Source organism: Bombus vosnesenskii, unplaced genomic scaffold (genome assembly GCF_011952255.1).
Source record: "Bombus vosnesenskii isolate JDL3184/JDL3185 unplaced genomic scaffold, Bvos_JDL3184-5_v1.1 scf7180000013295, whole genome shotgun sequence".
NCBI classification, from domain to species: Eukaryota; Metazoa; Arthropoda; class Insecta; order Hymenoptera; family Apidae; genus Bombus; species Bombus vosnesenskii.
This window is the reverse complement of record NW_022882946.1, coordinates 7,925,046-7,945,891: the sequence shown is the minus strand read 5'-3', so window position 1 is coordinate 7,945,891 and position 20,846 is coordinate 7,925,046. Positions and strand designations below refer to the sequence as shown.

Below are 20,846 nucleotides of genomic sequence, written 5' to 3'. Positions count from 1 at the left end.
GAGTGGAGAACGGGAAGAGACAGAGAGTGTGAGAGAGAGAGAGAGTAAGAGAGAGAGAGAGGAAGAACAGGGCGAAGACCAGGAGAACGGCGCGAGAGGCTTGGAAATGGAGATTACAAAGCTGAGATTATCTAACTCTCTTAGCCCCGAACGCAACGACGATGCGTATGGATTTTCAAGGGAGCGCACACCGTTGAAGCTTGCCTTGCTAGAGCAGCTCGTCGACGATGACGGAGGCCTCAACGATAGTAGGAGTATGAGGAAGCCGAAGAAGACGAACGTGGCGGCCACGAAACCGTGCTCAACCACCACGGACGTATATACGAGAGAATATAGTATTCGAGGAACACGGAAGAACGAAAGGGAGAGAGAGATAAGGAGCGCGAAACTGGCGATGCTTTGAAGTGCTGTCTTTCAGAAGACGTGTCCTATCCGCGCGAGCGGGCGCTTGTTAATAGAAGGGGACGTTTAGGGGCGGTTGCTACCATCTCTCATCCCTTACTCGCCCTCATACCTCAAGCCATAGACTGCCGACTTGCCAGACTGTCGGTATTGTATTTGAATACGTGGCGTATCTGCTCTCCGGCTCGTTGCTCGCTAGCATTGTGCGTACGAGAGAGAAAAGAACAGAATCCACCTTCAAGCATTCCTGCCGCTAGAGAGTAGAGACCGTTTCTCTTGGTTCTCGACGTTCCCTTCCTGTCTTCCACGAACCATCCTTCCTTCTCGAAGAAGAAGATTCCCCCTTTCGAGCCGCTGCAACGTTTCTGCTGCCCTTGCCTCTGCCACCTCTCCGTCATTCCATCTTGCTCGGTAGCGAGTGCACAATCGAGCTTCGAGCCGGGTAATGAGGCGCTCCATTCAAATAAATCTTGATACCAGCAAGGAGAGTGTTTCGAGGCCTATTTTGTCGAGACGAGTATGCCTCAACCGACGTCGACCCGGAAAGCTTCCATTTTCTATCGTTCGCCATTCGCTGGATCGCGCCGGTCATTTTCACGCCAAGAATCCAGTGAAGAGCAGAGGGATTTGCCTTCTTTAATATCTTTATCTCCCATTGATCCTCCAGAAGAGTTTCTTTCCTCTCGCGTTTAGATGGGTACTTAGACCGATTTAGATTCTTCAGCGTATTGTTTGATCAAGGAAAACGATTAAATGTTCGCATACCAATTGAAAGCTACAGGTAAGAAAACGTAATAAGTCACATTACCCGTCTTTTGTAACAAGACAATTTTAAGTTCCAATGTATTGTCAAACGACTCTATATCAAAACTAGTTTTTTATTTTATCTTGAGATTAAACGTGTGTTTTTATCATCCTCTTGATTACTTGCAGAATATTAATAACGTTAATTACGTAGACTTATGTCGACTATTATTAACGGTGCATCTCTGTTTGATCATACACGTTAGAAACTTTACCTCCTCTACTTTGAACCATACATAAGCACCGAACAGAACAAAAGTAACCATCAATTTAGGTATCTCGTTATTTTACGAAGAAAACAAAGAAACAGGGACGACGACACGAAGAAAGCACTTTAACCTTCTCTGACGCACTCGCTAATACCTTCGTCCCTTCTATCTTGGTTGTTTGTTGTTTTGCAGCCCCTTGGTTGCTCGATTATGGAGCAAAGGCCTTAGCCAGGGTAATGAGGGGCTCCATTGAAATAAATCTTGATACCGGGACGGGGCCATTATATAGAAATTCGTGGCCGGAAGCACGCGGGGCCGGAAAATTTTCCCAGAAACGGGCAACACAGCCGGCGTCGGAACGGCACCAACACCACCATCGCACGTTACTATCGCCAGCGAGCGCCAGCAGAAATTCGGTTGTGGCCAACGCCCATTGTTACCACCCTGTGCAAAATCGCGCGGCTCGTTTCCTCTTTCTCTCCTTTCATCCGCTTCAACCCAAGCCAAGGGCCAACCGTTGTTACGCCTCGTTACCCATCCTACGTCCGACCTTGACTTCAACGCGAAAACTGGATTACATGGCGTACGCCATCATTTCTTTCCCTTTCGTGTTACTCCTCCAGGGCGCGATTTAAAGGCAGGCGTTGGATCTTGGCGCGTATTTCGCCGCGATTGTCTGTCCTGTTTCTCCTCCCCTTATCTCTTGTCTCTCCTATTTTCTCTTTTTTCTCTCTCTTATTCGTAACACGTCTAGCTCAGTCTCTTTGCTCTCCTATTCGACGTCTAGTTTTCATCGCTATACTTTTTCTCTCTCTCACCCTTCTGTATCGTAGGTTTGGTCGCGCGTTGGCGAGTCACCGACCCGGGCCCTTCCAATTTCCTCCCTGTCGTGCTCGTATCTATCCGCCCTCTTCCTCTTTTTTTCACGCGTTTTCGCGGATATTCGGTGAACGATCATAGAGGAAATTTGAAAATAACGCGGCCGGACTTGCGTTCAAAGAGATCGCCGGTAAAGGGATTACGGTGGAAATTCCATCGTCGGACGGGAGTATCGATAACGGGAACGAATCAAAATATTAAAATTTAAAGTAGACGGATCGAGAAGCGGCTTCCTCCTTTTTTTTTCATTTTCTCCTCTATTTTCTTTGTTTTATCTTTTAAGGTAAAAGTACAGGCAAATTTATTGTACGTTGCTCGATGAAATAACGAAGATGGAGAATATTACGTGATGAAAGCGCTACCGGTACAGGCTAACAAACGCCGTTGAGCGTGACTTTGACTCTGCAGGTTGTGGAACATAAATACGTGACTGTTCTCCGGGCCAAAAATTTGCCCGAGGGTTCGTTCGTGGGGATCACGACCCGCAAACGTTGGGGAAGGCTCTGGTTTCTCCTACCCGGTTTCCTTTCTGCCTCTTCCTTTTGCTCTACTATCGAAATCACGAGGCTGAATCAACCTGTATTGCATTGGTTACCCACCCCGAACTTTTTAACTTCGTCAATAATCGTTTAATTAAAATTGGACTTCGTCTTTCCTTATTCTATCTTATTATATAGTATTCAAAAAAAAAAAAAAAAAAAAAGAAAAAGAAGAAAAGGAAATACTGACAATGTTCTATTAATTATGGCAGATATTGTGCACCTTGTACAGGACGCTTCTACTCGACAATTTTTAGTAAATCCATATGTTTATTGACTGTGTCATATTTACCGAAAAAATCAGTTTCCCTGTTCATCTTCGCATAATGATTAAAACACGATTATAGTACTTACTAGATATTTTACGAAAGTTCACTATACGTGTAAGTTAGACATACAAAACATACATTTATGTTTGTAAAAGGAGATTTAAAAAAAGAAAACTTTATAAAATTAGATTTTAGAAAATAAGAAAAAAAGAAAATGAGATTAGAACGGATAAAGAAATAATAACCAAAGAAATATCGAATAAATCTTAATTCCTTTTAGATTTGTAACGTTAAGAAATAAAATTCAATAATACACTTTGACTAAAGAACTTACAAACGAAAGATTACATTTACATAACATTACCCTCTAACGAATTCATATCGTTCTCCACAAAAAGCTCATTCAGTATTATTTAAAACTAACTTTACAAAGTTTCACAAAGTTTACCTGTACATCCTTGGTAAACTGATTGTTGCAGAATATGTGCACGGCGGAGAATTCCCTGACGTGGTCAAACTCGAATTTGATCTCGAGAGGATGACCGGATCTGGTGTCGTTTCTCCAACCAACCCATCCCTGACCTCTATCGAAATCGTAATAACTCATTTTGAAGTTATCCGGCCCGATCTTGCCGTCCGTCAGCTGTCCCAGGCCACGTAGAAGCTGACCGTCCCAGTAACCGTCGTAAGTCGCATCGAAGAACTCCCAGTTGCCACGTTTGTCGCCCTGTGGCATCGAGTACGACACGATCCCATCGTTCCATGGGCAACCGTATAGCTCTACCCGCATGCAAACGGTGCGACGATGATAACTGTACGGCCAGAAGCGAACTTTACTCGCCCACATCGGTGGCTCCAGTTCGTGCTTCGACTCCAGGTAGGTGTTCGTGTTCCCTTTGATCACCTGTGACAAACCATTCATCGATAGGTTAGATACGTTCTGTTTGGAAAGTGTTATTTCTCTTATTATTTGGTAAATTGGAATATTGATCGTTAACGCTAAAGCTAACTGATGATCGAAGTATAAAAATTGCCCTAAAGAAATTAACGTGAAATGTTTATGAAGAAATAATAACGCGTTTATGTACACGCTTTAACAAAAATCGTTCAGATACTCAAAAATGTATACAAATGGTAATTTTGATCACTCTACTGATCGTAATGTTTCGATAATATTTCGATACCTACACGCTCGGTATCTTTATGATCGTGTATCAATAATTCAGTATTGCTCTTTGCGAACATTCAACTCTTTCATCCTTATCTACTTGCAACTTTCTCTATCATAATTAAATTGTAAGATTTGTAAAGAACATTCTACGGATGTTAATAAAACCATCGAAGGAGACAAATTACAACATAAAAGTATTAATTTCAAAGATATAATAGGAACATGTCAAGTCTATTTATGCCTCAATCTCTGTCACGAGTCTCGATAATTATTAAAGGAAACGCAATTCACTCGTCAAAATTCTGGCATGGTTAAATTACGCGTGACTGAAAATTTACCGGCTGAAAACTTGGATATATTCGTATCAGAAAGGAAGATCATTATTAACACCTGACATAAAGTCGCTCGAGGGATATCTGTTGAATAATTCATACGGTGCGGCGGGTAGAACCGTACGGAATCCATGGATATACTTGGTGGAATTACGGATTCGGCTCTCGGGGCCGTATCATTAAAATACCATAAACTATCGGCGATCGTATCGATAATGAAGATTCAAATAGTATGCGTATACACCTGTCGGGATCACGACCGCGATGAACCACGGTCACGTAACCGGGCATACGTGAGAATATCATACTCGTGGAGTCGAGTGCCGCTGTCAAGCTCGTAAGTGGAAAATAAGAGGTCCTTTGTTTCGAAGGGACGACCCTCGACGATGCTGCACGAGAAATTCTCGATCCTCTGCTGCGATACAAACGCTTGGGCCTTCCAGCTCGCGCTCCGCCGACAGAATAGAACGTGCGTTGTTCCGTCTGAGAACGCGTGAAACGAGAAATCGCGGCACCCAGGAACGCCCACGACATTTCTACCGACGTTCCCTCGAGCATTTCACCGCTTTCTAAAAGAATTTCCAGGTTTAAGAGATTCTGAAATATCGTCGCTTTGTTAGCTGTTGAATCTTAAAATGGTGAAAAACTTTGCAGCCAGTTTTAGGCTTACTTAGATTTAGATCTTGATAGAAACGAAGAGATTCTAAGATTCATTGGAGAAATAATCGAACGCGAAGCTTTCAATACTCGGCGAATGTATTTCAATATTAAATGAAGAGAAGAAGAAAGGCACTACTCTCCGACTTTATTTCATTCCTTTCATTTGCTTAATTGGTTGTGCTCGAAGAAATCTTCACGATTGTTTCACAACCCACTTCAACTTGTCTTAAAATGTCACTTGCGCTTATAGCAGAGATACTTGAATTCCGAAAATAATTTCAATCTTAACTTTGAAAATTTACCAATCTAATGTCAAACATTCTTCTTACGATTTGATATTTACAATAAAAATCGTAGTGATTGAGACAAGAATTATCTCAACTGCTATAATCTTCTGAATTATAATGAAGCTCTCCCTGAAACTTTAAGTAATTCTACGTTAACTTTCCTTTAAAAATACGATTTTCAACAATTACCAACTAATAAAGCGCAAGCTTTAAGTTCACATAAATTCACACGTTATCTCTGTGCTGCTTCTAACATTTACCAGCTACAATTTCAACAAGCTGAAACGTTATCAAGATTTCAATGATCGTCGACGAATATTTTTTATTCGGATTAGATTTCTTTCAGAAGCGTTCCGTTTACGGCCGCATATTTCGGCCCCTTAACGAGCGCGGGCGTGCTCATTAAGCCGCTGTAACGAAGTCGAAACGAAACGTGGTCCGCGGCGCGACGCCAGCCGGAATTTCACGCGTGTCGGCTCATTGTATTTCGTTTCGATGCGCCAAACATCAGCTAGAAAGTCGCGGAGGGAATAACGAGCGCGAATAAAACGGTGTCAGCCACCGAGTCTCCCAATTACCGGACCGCCACGCCGCAGAACGTGCCGGTCCGCGTGGTCGACGATCATCTTTTAATCGTGTTTCCTTCGCCACGATCGTAGCTCCGCTTGCGAGTTGGGAAAGCACGCTCGTTGCAGGAAATACGAGATACGGTAGACAAACGTTCTATCGGAAGCATCAGACTTCTTGTGTAACTGCTGCTTCAAGCTCGCCAAATTTTAACAAACATAAGCATATTGTAATTTAACGAATGATTAAAACCTCCGAAATTTCAAGTCGTGAATTTTCTAAACGTTTTGAAATTGAGCATTTTTTGTATTTCGCACATTTTCTAGTAATGTGTTAACTTCGAGTAGATAACAATCAGAATCTATTAGGGGAAGGGACTATGAACAGACACTTTTAATATCCTCGTATTTTCTAAATCGTTTTTGCGCGAGGATATTGTCGAATGAAGAAGAAGAAGAGAAAGTTCGTTGGTGATAAATTGGAAAAATATAAGGGATGAAGTAAAACATAGTTCTCGTATTGCTGTGTTTTCTTCAGTGTTTGCTGTTTGAACAAAAAATCACTTAGCTACTGTTTTAAATGAAAAAATTGCGAATTGCTATAAACATAATGTTATACATAATATGTCTAACGATATTTATAGGTATAAATACTTGCAATATGTTCATGCGTGCGTTACCTCAAAGTGAAATACAGCGGAAGCTTTCAGAATGATTCAACACAAAGCAGTTAACATGAAACAATAGATAAGACATCTGCCTCACTTCCAACACCGATAAATCCCTCAAACGTCAGTTCCAGTAACAAAAATATTTCCACCATCCGGTTACCAGCAAAAACATACCAGACATCAAAGTTAAAAGGAGCAGGCTGCTCATCAAACGATCCGATAACGCCAATAAATCCCCATCACCTCGAGATCGAACGCAATCAAAGGCCTCTCGCGGTCGCTTTTAATCGGCTCTGACGATCCGCGAAAGGGGTGCCACAAATTTTCAGTTTATTCCGAGAAAAGCTGAGGCGTGTGATCGTCGCCGCGGGAACGAAAGGCGCGACGGTGAAAATACGACGGCATTTACGAGCCGCCGACTCGTCCAACCAAGAAAAATAAGTAATCTCGATATTTATCTGCGCGCCCACGCGCGCAATGCTTCGCCACTCCACTCAAAGACATTTCCGCGCCGCCTAAACCATCTTACTTCTCTAAAAACGAAAAAAGAAAAAAGAAAACAAGCAAACGGAAAGAGAAAAAGGAATAGGTAAGAAGGAGTAACATCGTTTCGGTTCCAAAAGCGTTTTGGTGGGATTTTTCGTACACAAATTCCGAGCGTAGTACGAAGATGACTGGTAGGGCGTGGCGTGCTACCAACGCCCATTTTATGTTAATGTTTCCGCGCCTCTTAATCTCGAATCGTCAACGGTGGCCCGCCACCGAATAGAAGCATCGTTGATGGCACCGTGTCGTCGAGAAAGATCGTGACGGATAAGCTGTCTGATGGTTTAATTAGACGGATATACGCGACGGGTGGTCCGACGTATAACTTCACGAATTTTCCTGATGCGTCATGTACTCGCAAAACAGGTCCAACGACCTTCTGGATCCTCGAGAGCATCCGCAGCCGCGTCTAATGAAATGGAGATTTGCGAACATATCTATGTACTTCAAAGGAAGTGGTATCTCTTATGAATTTGAAAACATGGCCGCGTCGAGAACGTTCCTGATGTACGATATTAATTACGAAAGATAAAATACTCGTGTATGTGTTCGTAAAACCTGTTTGTTCTTTTCACGAAGATCTATAAGCCCGCATCAATATTTCCTAATGTAGCAGCGCTTGGAATATTCAGGCCTTTAATCCTATTAATTCCTAAACGAGATAATGCTTCTTAGCTCATTGAGATATACAGTCGAAAGTTTGTGACTCAGCGGGAAAGAAGTTGTTCCTGGTCTCCAATTTTTCACAGCTCTAACTCGTGTCTTTCCTCGTTCAAATTTATGATCTTCTCATTTATCAGTCATAACCTATGACACTCGCTAAATCGACAAGCGAAATTTCACTCGAGACAGAAAATACCAGCGAACGATATTTCACAGAAACGACTAGCTCGGTTAGACGGTAAGAAGTTTGCGCGAGGGATCAACGAAATAATTTATGCTCGGTTGGTTATCTCTGTCCCGCCAAATGCGATCGTTGAAAAATATTAGACGCATCCCGCCGGTTTTTCGCCTTTTTTCTCGCGTTCCATTCGGATTGTAAAGTGGTCGAGTCGTTGACAACCGCACACTACGGCGGTACCACCGACGTTGCTTGATCCTGGCTGAGCTGTTACGAGAGATTATTCGTCGGATAAGCCGAGTATCGTTGTGTAATTAAGCGGAGAACAGGCCCCTCGCAGCAGGACGAAAGAGACACGAATTTCTGCAGATTTATTCCCCGTAACCACGAGAGGGCGCGTTGCTCTCGGAGTTTCGTTGGGTGGGCTGTTTCGTTTCGAATCAGTACCTGTTTCCGAACCGCTCTAACGAATCTGGCTTCAACGAACGACTTTTTCCTCGGCGAGCACGCTTCCACGAAGAACCGTCGATACGCGAGAATCTCGCTTTCCTTTCACTTTTTTCAACCGGTTTCCTGGCTCGCGGTCGTCGCATGCCGGCCTCGCTTAATTGAACTGTTTATGGCACAGATTAAACGAAAACGAGAATCAGTGGAAATGAGTGGAAACGATCATGATTTATAACTAATATTCGATAGCGTAAATTCCGTGGCTGTGACAAGTGTTGGCATTAAGTAAGTAACAAAAAGAGAATAGCGTTTGAGTTGTGTTCTTATTTAATTCTTTGCTTTGAAAGAACAGTTTTAGATGCTTAAACGTATCAACGTATTGATTATTAAGTCATAACACAAATATTACAAATATTGAATATTCTAGGAATTCAATTGTTTATCTAATTAAGATAATTGAATACTTTCGCGAATACGTAAAATCTTAGAAATGAATTTACAATTATTACGTTACTGTTATTATTTATATTACAGTGTATTCATGTTATCATACAATGGAATAATGTTTCGTGAATGTTCAAAACAAACGAGCTTACTATCGCAGTCCATTATTTCTTGTAGTCATAATCATCTCGTCCAGTATGTATTAGGTCGCTCGAAAAGTTTCTTTCGTTTTATAAGGAAATAATGGATGCACAAGATTTTCCGTTTTATATTATTTTGTCGAATTACGTATGATCCATCTTGTTCTATCAAAATAAAGATCACAACGTTCGACAGATTAGGTTTCATGTTTGTATAAAGATGCGTCGTTGTAAAAGACGTGTCTGTGAAAGAAAGGCACTTTTCGGACAACCTGATACTACCGACAATCGACGATCATTATGATAGTATGCGATATAGCCTATCGCATTACTATAGATTACCAAGATCATTTTAACATTGAATTTGAAAGAAATCTGTCATTGTACAGCGGCCGGAGACAGAAAGTTTGAAGGAAAAAACTTGACAGGTACAAGAGGACGGCAGTTTTTCTTCCACGAACACTTTCACTGCCTTTTCCAACACCCTGTTAACAAGAAGAAAGTGCGTGCCAGAAAGTTCTTTTTCCAGGAGAAAAATATTCTCGATGCCTGGAAGGTTATTTCGCCGCGGCATGTAAATGGAGTCGCGATGGTTGAATAAGGGTGGTTAAATTTTGTCGAGTTCGACCTTCGTGCGATGCGCGGCTTGGTAGGTTCGATCGACCTCGGCTATTCAAGCCATGTACGCCTATGTAGGTGAGTCGAAATCGTCTGACCCGCGAGCAAGCACGCGACGACTTTCCCTTCCCTCGTTTTATTGATCCACCCTCCTATACAAATAAGCTCGAAGCACCCTCTCTACGTACTAACTTCCAAGGAAATCCACCTCGTCGACTGGACGTTCACCTCCTTCTTTCCTTTCTTCTTTTTCATCTTTCAATTTTTTTTTTCTCTTCCTTTCCTGGCTTTTCATCCTCCCTCCCTTCCGCCCTTCTTCACCTTTCGTCCGTTTGCTGGTCTCAAGAATCACGACCAGTCGGAATAAACGTCCGCGTCTTATTCGTCAGGAAATAAAATAAAAATACGCGGCTCGAAAATAATGTTATCGTCGACAAGACGAAATGACTTATATTGGTCTCCCCGTCGCTCTTCGGAACAAATATCACGAAACAAGGGAAGTTCTTTACGGAACCACCTAGTCGTTTCCTCCTTTTTCACCGGCTTTCCAACGACGATGATAAATCGCACGGTGCAACCGAAAACAATGTCACTAAGTTCTAGCTGGCTTGTATCTATTCCGTACCAACGTAGAGTAGGCTACCGGTGGTTAACTTCGCAACTTCAATGAATCGCTTCGACTACTTTTTCTTCGATCGAGATCTATGTCGAGAATGTTTCTTTTCTTGCGAAGGACGTGGATGGACTCTTAACCTGGTAACCGTAGAATTATTGCCTGATCTTTGGGATCGTCGATCTTTTGGACATAATAATTTCTCTATTCAGAAATCTTGAATGTACCACATTTACATTACAAATAATTGAAATTCATTTGTAATTCCATGGTCATAAAAATTTCTAGTTAAAACGCGACCGTTTAGTTTACTCCTCCGCATTTGGTATTCCATACTCGTAACATCGTACTGGACTAGACGATATATTTATTTTGAAACTAACCCGAAGTTTAGTGTCTTCCTTTGAAAAATCAACGACAGAAAAATATTTCTATTTCTATCCTTAACAACTGATAAAAAAGATATTTTTTCGAGAACCAAAGGAACGTTTACATTCGCATATATTAAAGGGACGTATCTTCCTGTGTTGCTCGAAAACATTCCAAGCATGTGGCGAATATAATATACGTTTCGCATGCAGCGCAGACTTATAACACCCACGTCAACGGTCGGAATTCCTGGCAGACGCGTGGCCGGTACGCGCGAAGGACAGTTCATTCATCGACGTCAACCCGGTTCTCCTCTTCTCTCCGCCCGTAGAATTCACGGGATTCTCGAACGAGTAACGCGGTAGAGGACATACCTATATTTCTCGTGATGGTAATAAATGAACGACCGCCGCCTTCTATTGTCGAGTGTTGCTAATTAAAGTCGCCGAGTTCACGGTTACCGATCTATTCTAGTAAATTGCCATCGAAGCAGAACCGCGGGACCATTTTCAAGGCGGAGCATATTGCGTCCGAGATTTACGTCTTGTTAACGTCACGGTTTAGTTACCAGGACCCAGCGCACTGTCTACACATGGACCCGCGGACAACCTCCACAAATCATTCCCAATAATCCACAGTGTTCTGCTCGTTTTACGCGTATACTCGCGCGCCGACTAAATTTAACCACCGCGATTCCGCTTACGCGCGACCTCTCGCGTGGATCTCGCCCCGCCGCTGAATTGTTGCGACCGGTTAATTGAATTGAATTATGCGCCTCTTGTGTGCCGTGTACACGGCTCCCATGACCGCGAATGCCAAACACACGTATTGATCGTTAACTGACCTCTCACTCTCTGTTCCTTACGCGTTGCTCTTCGAGCGCTGTTAGGAGGCATCGCTAGGTTTGACGTGAAAGAGTTCTTTTTTTTTTCTATTATTGGAGATCCTAATAGAATAGAATTACGAATCGCGGTGAGCAAGACATATATTATCTGTCGTAAGTATTAGGATACTGGCTAATTTTCAGTACAAATTGAGCATCTTTCATCGCTTTTATTTCCTAGTTATTTCGTTACGAGTCTGTTATATCATTCGCGTCATGCGTGTCTTGGAATGTAAGATATTCACACGAATTCTGAACGAACGGGATAGAAGTTGTAGTATAATTTTTCCGTCCATTTAACCATACACTATCAACTTCATCGAACTACACGGATTCGAACAAAATCACAGAAACCACCAACTTATCTTTGTTCATTGACCTAAGTAGATTTCTCTATTTCCTGTCAGACAACAAACGTGCCATCGTAAATTTCTCTCAACTCAACGTCAATTCTCTACTCGTTCATTTAATCGAACGGCTTGCCGGAAAGGCTAGGAACTGTACTATTCCCAACTTCCGACAACACGCGACAGTTTATAACTGTCTTCTAAAAAGGGACCAGAGGAAGAATTTTCTCCTTTTCCTGTTCCATGCTTCGTACTTTCGTTTTCTCTTTCCTGGATACTTCTTTCGACGTAACGGGAAAGCTACTTAGATACTCGTCTAATAGAAAGCGCAATCGACACCTCTCAACGCCTGTAAGCCGGTCAATTATCGCGACACCTTTGAAACGACGCGATTACTTACCTCCTCGCCCCGAACATCCCTGTATCGAACCCATTTGCCGAGCTTCGGTCTCCAATACTCCAGCATGTACGCCTCCGAGTATTCGACACCTTGGCCGTTGCCAAAGCGTCCCTGAGTGCCGGTGGCAGTGATCATGTGGACCGTGTGAAGATCGATTTCCAACCACTCGCGTGGTTCCGTCGTGATCTGCTGCTTTGGACACCAAGCACCTCCGTGGCTCTCTTGCCTCAACCTGCAAGAGTAAATATTTGCTCTAAGATTACCAGCCTCCTATTTCTTCTCTTTCTCTTTTTTTCTTTTTTTATCTCTTCCTCCTGTTTCTATTGCGTCCCCGTTGTTCCGCTGTTCTTCCAAGGTAAAATTTTTTAGCTTTTTTCTTTAATCCAGGGAAACGAGAACGCTAAAACATTTCCGGGGAAACTGCGGTCGATGTAGATTGTAGGAAAACAGGAGACTTTTTCTAGGTCTCTTTGGGAATTTTGGTGTGTAATTTAATTTTCATGCCACGAATATGGGCTATGTACACGGAGAACCGACGTCGGAATGTTTAAGTAACGTAATTGATATTTGAACTATTCGACGTGCTACTTTCCCTTGGTTTTACCTTTCCATGCTCTTTTTTCACGATAACCAGGAATCGAAAAACGTCCATGTTTTATAGGATAACAACCAAGTATATAAGTGATCGCGATACGTATAGTATACATTCGTTTAAACAACCATCAACCAACTGGTAGTTTTCAAGTTTTAGAAAAGTGAAGAGAACATGTACGAGTAATTGTGATATCCATAAATGTGAAGCATCTTTTTTTATAGATGACAACCACGAGCCCATAAATTCTCAAGTTGTAAAAAATAAGGATAGCGTATAATTGTGATAATCCATAAATATTAAATATTCTTATTACACGTCAAACGCGAACTCATAAATTTTCAAGTATCAAAAAAGTCAGAAAAACGTATGCGAATGATCGTGGTATCCGTAAATATTCTTTTTAAAAAACGGCACACAAGAATCCATAAATTCTAAAATTAAAAAAGAAATAAGCGTAACGTACGCAGATGATGGTTATATCCATGAACACTCTTATTAAAAATACAACCACGCGAACCGATAAATTCCCAACTTTCCATAAGATAAAATTAATATATTATGTAAATGATCGTAATATGTACAAAATATTTATCAGACGCCTGAGACATCCGCTCATTTCGCGCAAATAGTGTTCAACGTTTGCAGGTAGCCTCCGGGATTTCGCAAAGTCGGCAATTACAGTGAATCGAGTCCCCCGTACACACATCGTACATATTCACGACGCCTTTTCGTCGCAGTATTCGCACAATCGTATGCGAACGTTGCAAGTCGCAATTGACGTGCCGATAAGAATCTACCGATAAGGCGGCGGGTAAAGAGAGGATGACGGTATAATCGGAAATGTTACATCGTCGCGGGAAAGGAAATCGTATAAATACGTGATCCAGCCGGTAGCTGACGGATAACCGTCACCTCTGCCGGGCCGATACGGGGTGAAATTATAATTTATCGATCGAGTCGAGCCACTGGATGGCATGAATTAAAGATGAGCTGGAGCGAGTACGCCAGAGAACGGGGAAGCCACTCTTCGAGAGCCGGCTAATAATTGTATTCGCACATACCTTTCGTCTACGGCATTAAAAAGCTCCCTTTCTTCTCTATAGACTAGTATAGAGAGTCCGTGATTGTCGTGAAAAACGCGCGCAGAGAGGAATGTTGGCACCGATTCGATCGCCAAGAAAATCGAAAGGAATTCACGAGTCCGTATACATTTGTATTCGGTCGGCGATCAGAAACATCTCACTTGACCATTGTGATTGTTTTTGTTAACTGTTCATCGCTGTTTTGTTCTGTATAACGCTTTTTAGGTGCTGGTTAAAGAGAGACGTAAAATAAGAAAGATATCTTTTGTAAGGAATTTTAGTCTTTGATGAATCGATCAACCGTTCAAGGAGATTAATACTCTTACGACTTGTATTTTTATTAATAACGAAATTTACGTTCAAGTTAAGGGCAAGAATTTGGAAAGTTTTTCTTTCAAATATCACGCGTTGTATTACTTGTAATTATTAATTAAAATAGATGCAAGAAATTCATCCTTTTAAGGGTCGTTGATAATTGATCTATCTTAAAGTAATTTGTTTATTTTATGCATTACTAAAATTAGACGTCTGATGTTGATTCGTTCTTATACATATTTTAAAATACCCAAGCAACTTCTCACGAGATTGTTTAATCTTTTGGTTGGAATTATAATTACGACATAATTAGAGCTTTCAGAAAAGAATTAAAACTTGGAGGAAATATTCGTTTCTCTGGTAAGTCTTATAAAATGCAAAACTCTCCAACAAATTAAAAATCATCTGGTAGAAAGACGCGCTAAACGAGAGAGAAACACAGTTGTTCAATTTCCTATATTTCTCACACAGTTTGCAGAGAAAGTAGTTACGCTAAGTTTACCCTACAAGCGCAACTGTTTACTGCGTTTACCTTTCCCCAAAATCGAACTTCCCGTGTTTCACCTTTGACGCGAGCAACAAACACGTTCCCTCGCTAGTCACTTTGAAACTCAATTTCAACAATAAAAAACGAGAACACTCTCTTTCTTGCCGGCAGGCCTTCTCGGGCCAAGATTACTTTCGAACAGCACCGCCCCAAAGAGCGCAAAGAAGCCGCCGGTGTCTCGAACGGTTGGAAACGCGAACGGAAGCAGAGGGAAGAGCGCGAGGAACCAGAAGAGTAGGCCGAGCCGAACGAATTCACCAGGGGTCCAGAGTTATATACGTCGACGAAAGTATTCGCAATAAAGAGGTGAGGCTGTCATGGCAGCCTCTCTACAGCGTCAGAATTTTAAGCGTCGCTTTGACGCAGGGCCCCGGTAAAAGCGGCCTTGTCCCTGAACGAGTGAACGAACCCCTCTTTCGTAGAGGAGAACGAAGAAACTGTGGGTGCGTCGTCGAAAAGAACGAGCCGGGGATAAAAGGGAGTACACAGACGGATGAACGAGAGAGCGAAGAAGAAGGGCATGGAAGGAAAGAGAAGCATCAGTAAGGTAAATAGGAAGGCGCGGAGGGCAGGCGCGAAAGAGGGAGAGGATACATCCAGCACAGCGAAAGACCATAACTCATAGCCCATTAAGTGAGCTCGAACTGCCTTGGCTGCCACTTTGATACAGTTCAGGGCATCAAAGACATTCCGCGGCTTCGCTCGTGCCACACGGCTCCCGTGATAAATCTCTAGTCGGACGATTACGCGGACTTCAGCCACGAGAACGGTTCGAGCTACGTCGGCGAAATCGTCGAATGCGCGACACCGCTGAGACGAACGGGTCGATTATCGAGAGGAATGGTTTGTCGAACGCGAGCCAGCGGCGAGACACTTTTCGAAGCTCTTCTTCGAAAAAGAGAACTAACGATCCGTCTGGATCCTCGGGGATGATTTGTTGCTCCCGGCGACAAGAAGAAGCCAGTTTCCGTAGCTATTTCACTCTCTGCGATTTCGCTGATCCACCTTGGATCGCCTCGATGAAAACGTTCTTTCGTGAACGTGCCGAGCCTGGACCCGGAGCGACGTTGTACTCGAGCGGGCACGCGAACGAGCCGCGCACGAACGCGAAGACAAACGACGGGTACTCGGAGGTTGGGAGCCGTGCTTGCTCTCTTATTTACACGCGTCGGATTTCTTTTTCGTTCCTTGCGAAGTTTACCAGACTCCTAGCTTTTTGTTGTTTGCTCCCGGAGAGCGACCAGGGTTTTGGATTACCTTTTCGTACGTGAGGTTTGCGGTCCTCTCGGAAAGTGGATGAAAGGAAAGTGAATATGTTTCTTTGACTCTTTCATTTTGATTCTTTTCCTCGAATAAAGAAAATGGAAAGATTAAATTTTTAAATATGTATCGCAGAAAAAGGGATTTTAAATGATTCTGGAGCAATTAAAATGTTAAGTGTCCGTAAATATTGAAGATCATATTTAAGAAATAATATAATCATATAATCAGGAAATTAGTTAGAGCCACTTAATTAAGACGATTCGGGAATATACGAAATAGAGCTAGAGATTAGTGTCAGCTAATTAGTTCTATATTGTCATCATCAAATATACAATTCAAAATGTACAAATATAATTGCAAGTAAAATATTTTTTAAATTAGACGATTATTTCATCCGATAATTCCCCAATAAATCGGTTAGAATTTGTAAGAGTTCCTGCGACAAAATGTATGGTAATGTAGAAGTCCATGGGGTAGACAGAAATATTCGAGAACGAAATGTACGTACGTTTCACGAAAAGGTAAGCCATGTACACGTAATACGAGTTAGATTCGCGTATTTTAGGGTAAACGGGAGTCGTATGGGGTAAATAGGGTATTCACCGGGAAGCCCGCAGTATCAGGAAGCCATGGAAGTGCCGTTGAAGAAGGTCTAGACGGTTTCTACCGGTAAAGAGTGTGTGCACAAGCGACGATATCGGTATTGCATCGAAAAGGCTTTCCTTGCTTTATATCATGGCCGAGAGAAAAAAGGAAAGAATAGAGAAAAAAGGAAACGTCGCAGATACCTTCTTACACGTTAAACTTCCAATTATCGTACTGGCATTAATGCAGCTTTTCAACGAAATTCCCCGGACCATAAACATGTTCACGCCTCCTCGTCGTGTTTCTCTGAATCCCACGGTGACGCTTAAAAGCCAGGGACCACCCATCGCTATCAAAGAAGTTCGTAAATGTCACTCGCGTTAATAAAATATTTCTTCTTTGAATAGGATGCATGTAAAACGGACAAAACTAGCAAACTCATCCTCTTTTCGTTTTTCTTAAGAATCCTATTTTCCATCTCTTTCAGAAGAATCTTTTAATATTTTGATATTCTGCTCGTGAATTTCTGTCACCCTTTATTCGCTATAATACTTCCATCTTTTCAGAAAATACAAATTTTTATTTCCATAAGAAAATTACTTCCAAGTCTAAAACAACTGTCGTATATCAACCTTAATTAATTGTATACTCTCCGGTTCTTTTAATGCAAATTTACTCTCCGTGAAATGCTAACAATTCATATTTCTAGAAAATGTAAATTTTTAATTCCATAAAAAAAATCATTCCTAAACCGAAGACAACTATCGTATATTATCTTCAATTAATTTTATATTCTCAACATTTTTCAATGGAAATTTATGCTTGGTGAAACGACTCGATAACGATTTCAGATGACGTCGTCGATCGTTAAGATTCCCGTAAAGGAGGATTTCTTCTTTGGTAAACGATTGGCGAGCCTCGGTTTGTTAACATCGCTGGTGGTCCTTGTCTCGCAGCATCGTAATTCGGGCATTCTGTCTATATCTGGCAAACCCGGTGGAATGCTCTCTTTGGAATGGTAATTAGCTGGCACGTATAATCAAAGGAATACGCGGAGTCCACGTTAACGATGCCTAAGAGCTTCGGAACGTTCGATACAAATGGCTGTGCATGCGGGACATCCCGCGTCATTAATCCTCATTGCGGCTTGAAGGCCGAATTAGACGTGCAGTTTAGTAGTCGGTGATTAATACGGTGACCGGGGTCGAGTCCCGATCGTGAGCTATCTCGGTCGTAGACAGGATGACGGACAGGAAGAGGATCATCCGTTTAAGCCGTAGAAAGCATTCACAGTCAGAAATGTTATCGTGCCGCACGAGCAGAGACTCGTTTTCTTTTTCTGTCGTCAAACTCTCCGCCGCACAATCGCGCTCGCGCATCAATCTGCATCGCGTTTTAAGCTGTCCATCAACCCGCTTGATAAATCCTTTGCGCCCGGAAAAAAACGCATCTATATTATTTATCTCATTGACAAATTTCATAGTGAATTATACTCGATCGATTTCAGACGTGATTTTGGAAGACAATGTTATTAGATGACTCACTGGGAAGATTCAGAGTGGAATCTGAAATGTGTGTCACATAATTTTAGATGGAATTTAGAGCGTAAAAACAAATTTCATTTAGGCGGGGGTAAGAGGCTAAGGTTAGGATAATTAACGTCTCTGCTTCTTCACACCTAGGTAGCATCCTTTCAGAAGGATGATTACGGGCTAATTTTGTTTTACGATTTCTGATCATTATTCCTATTTTAACTGCTCGGTAGTTTTACTCATAAACTCCATGTATTTAGTAATAGACTAATTATTTTTGTAAAATAACGTTATATTGTACCCTGGAAAGTTAAACATCATTCATGTATCTGGATAATTGAAAATTTTCTAAAATCGTGGATTTGGTCAATGTGGCTCCCAGCGACTTGTTTAATATCACGCTTTTGTCTTATTCGTCGACCAGAGAAGATACAGCTATATAGCGAAAAATAACATCGAATCAGCAAACGACATACCGAGATAAATTTGTTAAAGAAAGTTTTTCAATTTTGATGAAATTTCGTGTAATATCGCGCATACTATTGTAGTATCGAAACAATTTTCGAATTCTCTCATGGAACGTAACAGAATCTTTCGTCGTGTAGATCGCTACAATTCATCCCCGAATAGATCGCCTAACGAAGCGCACTGATTTCGGGAAATTGCATCTCTGTTGGCCAGGCGCAGCGCACAAAGGGGTTAATTTTATCATATTTCCGAATGTGTATTGCATAGCATCTGCATAATGCGTTCTATAAACGAGACGGTAATACACGGTAATTCACTCACCGTCCGTGATGTGGCCCGACGTTTCCGCTATCGAAACTCGAACTCGCTGTGATGTCTGCATCGGGAATCGCACCAGATTCCATCCCTAGGGGTGCGATGCATTGTGCTGCAAACAAAGGAAATTGCTTTGATTATATACACGTCCGTATTCGTTCCACGCGTATTTTAGCCCTGAAGAAGGGTGTGATTACTGCACGAACGCTTTAATTGTTCGGAACAATCATAATATTAATTTGAACACGTTCCTTTGTGCTCGTGTATAGTAACATTCTAGTCATATTATTAGCATGTTTGTTTTGTACTGTTATTCATACATCTCTGTTCTTTAAATTTCGTTTTTTTTTATGAATTTAATCTTGTTTGATTTGTTTATCATCGAGTTATTATTAATATAATAAGCCTCTTGAAAGCTAAACTAATCAACTCCAGCTTTTTTCAATTTCTTAATTTCATTATACCATTGATAATTGGTTGTCGAGAAACAAATAACTCGATTCCATAAGTTCATTCATCAATGGATAATACTAAATTTTAGAAGTAATATCTATAACATCATCGCTTTCCTGTATTTTTTAATTTACACAGTTGATCGATGTAGCTTCTGAATGGTTCATATCATTATACTATAACATCGAACTGATTGATTTCTCTCCAAGTCGAAAATTAAATTGGAAAATGGTAATCAATTACAAAATTCAATAATTTAAAACAATAAAATCCCGGTTTTACAATAGAAGAGAACAAATCATATTTACATGTATGCACGCCTTTCATGAATTTACACGTATCTTATAACCTGAATGCAAGCGATTAAACACTCTTAGACATACTTGAACCGCAACAATCGCCATACAAGTACCGCCAACCGCCCTTAGAAATATAACAGTACAAGTATGTACTTTAACCATAAACTTCAGATGTATATCAAAAGAGCGTACCGTGGCAAGAGTCCACCATATGTTTTCGACGGGACGTTCCATCGTCAGATGATATCCGCGAGTTTCACGCCGTTATTTTCGGGCGAGTACCGTGTACGGTTCATCGAGCGTTCATTACACGTCTCAAACAGGCATGAGGTTGCCTGTGCGCAGCCTCGAACCAACTGGCGCGTGATTACGAGGCGGTGAAACAGGGAGGCACGTCGTATTTTTCTCGGGACGATGTTGCGGCCCGGCGATAATTGCGATACACCGTGGCACGATACCAAGAAACGCTTTTCAATCACCAGTCCGGAGGCGCGAGAAACATTTTCGACGACCCGAAATTACACGTCTGAACTGGTTTTCGCTACGGTGCGGGAACACGCGACCGGATCGAGCCGTCGTCGTGCGGATAAAAACGAGCATCATCCTCTCTCCGCCTCCTTCAACGGGGGGGAGAGACCATCAAAGCGGATCTGTTTACTCGAACGCGTGAAATCGGACTTCTCGGGAATACGAGGATAATATACGAGCGTTTAGTGGGAAACCGTGGCAGAGAAACGGACGCGTCCACCGTTTGTGGCGAGAGCTCGATAAACCCGTGTGCGGAGGAGGATTGGATTCGTCGGAACACGGTGGCCAACGACAGCCGTTTCCTCAAGCTACGAGAGCGTCAATTACTATCACGATCGTTTGCTGCCTCCAACATCTTAAATTCACGACCGCCTGGGTACACAAACAGTTTCAGGGACTATTCGAGGGCTTTAATTATTTGGAAGAG

The 20,846-nt window shown here is 42.0% G+C and overlaps 1 protein-coding gene across 4 annotated transcripts in view; it reads right to left on the bottom strand.

Annotated features, from left to right (window-relative positions):
* The window catches only part of LOC117233182 (discoidin domain-containing receptor 2-like), a 130,066-nt gene that overhangs the window by 6,454 nt on the left and 102,766 nt on the right, over window positions 1-20,846 (bottom strand). For all 4 annotated transcript variants that reach the window (XM_033493227.1, XM_033493229.1, XM_033493226.1 and 1 more), the window contains 3 exons: window positions 19,146-19,251; window positions 12,438-12,669; window positions 3,551-4,006 (listed from right to left, as the gene is read on the bottom strand). In XM_033493227.1, coding sequence (XP_033349118.1) covers window positions 3,551-4,006; window positions 12,438-12,669; window positions 19,146-19,251 — 794 coding nt within the window. The remainder of the gene's footprint in view (window positions 1-3,550; window positions 4,007-12,437; window positions 12,670-19,145; window positions 19,252-20,846) is intronic.